General features: G+C 50.4%; 1 protein-coding gene across 1 annotated transcript; it reads right to left on the bottom strand.

Moving 5' to 3' along the window:
* Window positions 1-231: 231 nt before the first annotated feature.
* On the bottom strand, window positions 232-1870 carry LOC121810521. The gene is made up of 3 exons (XM_042211281.1): window positions 1581-1870; window positions 1301-1531; window positions 232-922 (listed from the first exon to the last, which is right to left on the bottom strand). Exons 1-3 carry the CDS (start codon window positions 1868-1870, stop codon window positions 232-234), a joined length of 1212 nt encoding a protein of 403 aa, XP_042067215.1.

Genomic DNA, 1870 nt, shown 5'->3' on the forward strand with positions numbered 1-1870 from the left:
AGAGTCTGTGAATTGTCTCTGTAGGAACTCCTCTTCTAGATACTCTTGCACCAGAGGCTCGACTGTGTCCACTGAGTGCATGTTCTCACTGTCCCTCAGCCTCTTCATCGCTTCATCGATGTTGAACGTGAATTGTTCTCCATTGACGTCCAGACTGATCGTCCCTTTGCGGACGTCGATTATTGTGTTGGTTGTAGACAGGAACGGCCACCCTAATAAGACTCCACTAGACTACTTCGCTGCTGGCATTGTCATTTTGATGATGAAGAAGTCGGCTGGGTACAGGAAATTGTTTACCTTCACTATCACATCTTCAAGAATTCCCTCGGGGTGAATGCAAGACTTTTCGGCTACCTGTATCATGATTTCGGTGTCGACAAGCTTAGGCTCTCCCAGCTTCTTGTATATAGAATACGGCAGCACATTAATAGACGCTCCTAGATCGCACATTGTGTGCTCCACTTGAATGTCTCCAATTGAGATTAGGAGTGTGAACATCCCTGGGTCGGTCTTCTTAGATGGGAGGTCACTCCGCTGGATCACTGTAGAGACATTCTCCTCTGTAACCATCCTTCCTTCTTCAGTGACCCTTCCTGCCAGGTAGTCTTTGACAAATTTACTGATAGGGGGCATCTTCAACGTCGTCAGAAGTGGCACCTTGACTTCCACATCTTTGAATAAACTGGCCACATCAATCGTGGCATCTCTCTTCCTTATAATCATGCCGCGGTAGGGGTAGGGCTTGGTCTTCTCAGTTCCATCGCCTTGACCTTCTCCTGAGGTCTCCCCGCATACTTTCTCCTTTCCCTTATCTTTCGCCTTTACTGATAGGGGGAACTGGACTCTGCTCCTTCTTCGCGTCTCAGTCCTAATGTAGATACTGGGGGACTTGCAGGTGGAGTGGGGCTTTGATATAACTTCCCTGACCTCAGGGAGACCTCACTGATGTTCTCCCGCCCAGTAGGCTGCACCGTAGCATGGATCTTTCCTTCATTCCCTCCTAATTCCCCTAGCGACATGGCAACCTAAGAAAATTGCTTTGTAAGAATGTCTAGAGCTGCCCTCTGCTCCTTCTGCGCCTCTTGGATTTCGCACATCGCATCATTATGATGGTGCGGAGCCATAGCTTCTCCAGGACCTTCATTGGTGTGCCTGTTGTATCTCTGATTCAAAGGTCATCCACCGTGGCTGGGCTGAGGGTAGTCTTGCTGCCCATAGTGCTCAGATTGATATGGGGTTGATGGTATGGTTGGCTCCCCTGTTGTTGGTTTCCTCTTTGATGCGGCGGAATATAGCTCACCACCTGGTTTTTTGGTTGCCTCCCGGAGTTGCTTGACTGGGGGCCTTGATGTTTGTATCCCCAGTTTCCCTCTTGTTGTCTGCTTGACCAGTTGGGCTGACTTCTGCTGGACCAGTTACCCTGGGGTCCGCCAGATCAGTTGCCTTGACAACTCTGCCCTCTGTATCCTCCGGTGTTCGGTCTTTCTTGAATTCGAGCAGGCTAATTGGGCTACCCTTCGGAGGGTTGTGTCTGCTGAATAGATGGTTGAGGCAGTTGTTTTTGGCTCTGATCAGTCCACCTGAAATTTGGGTGATCTCTCCATGGAGCATCCCTCTGTTTTCCCTGGATCCAGTGGCCATCCGGGCTCCAACGGCCGACAGCGTTTACCTGATTCGGAGCTTCTGGTTCAGGAGGAAACTCGCAGTAGTAATAATGGTGCTCCTCCGGAGATGGTCGCACATACGTTTTCTCCTCAGAGGCTGGAGGTGGAGGTGCGCTGGCCTTCTCCACGGCTTCTAGCAGCTTCTTTTCCTTTTGCTCAAATCGAGCCTCCAACTTCTCGTTGCTTCGTGCTTCTGCTGCGTGCAT

This window comes from Salvia splendens, chromosome 7, assembly GCF_004379255.2.
Source record: "Salvia splendens isolate huo1 chromosome 7, SspV2, whole genome shotgun sequence".
Lineage (NCBI taxonomy): Eukaryota > Viridiplantae > Streptophyta > Magnoliopsida > Lamiales > Lamiaceae > Salvia > Salvia splendens.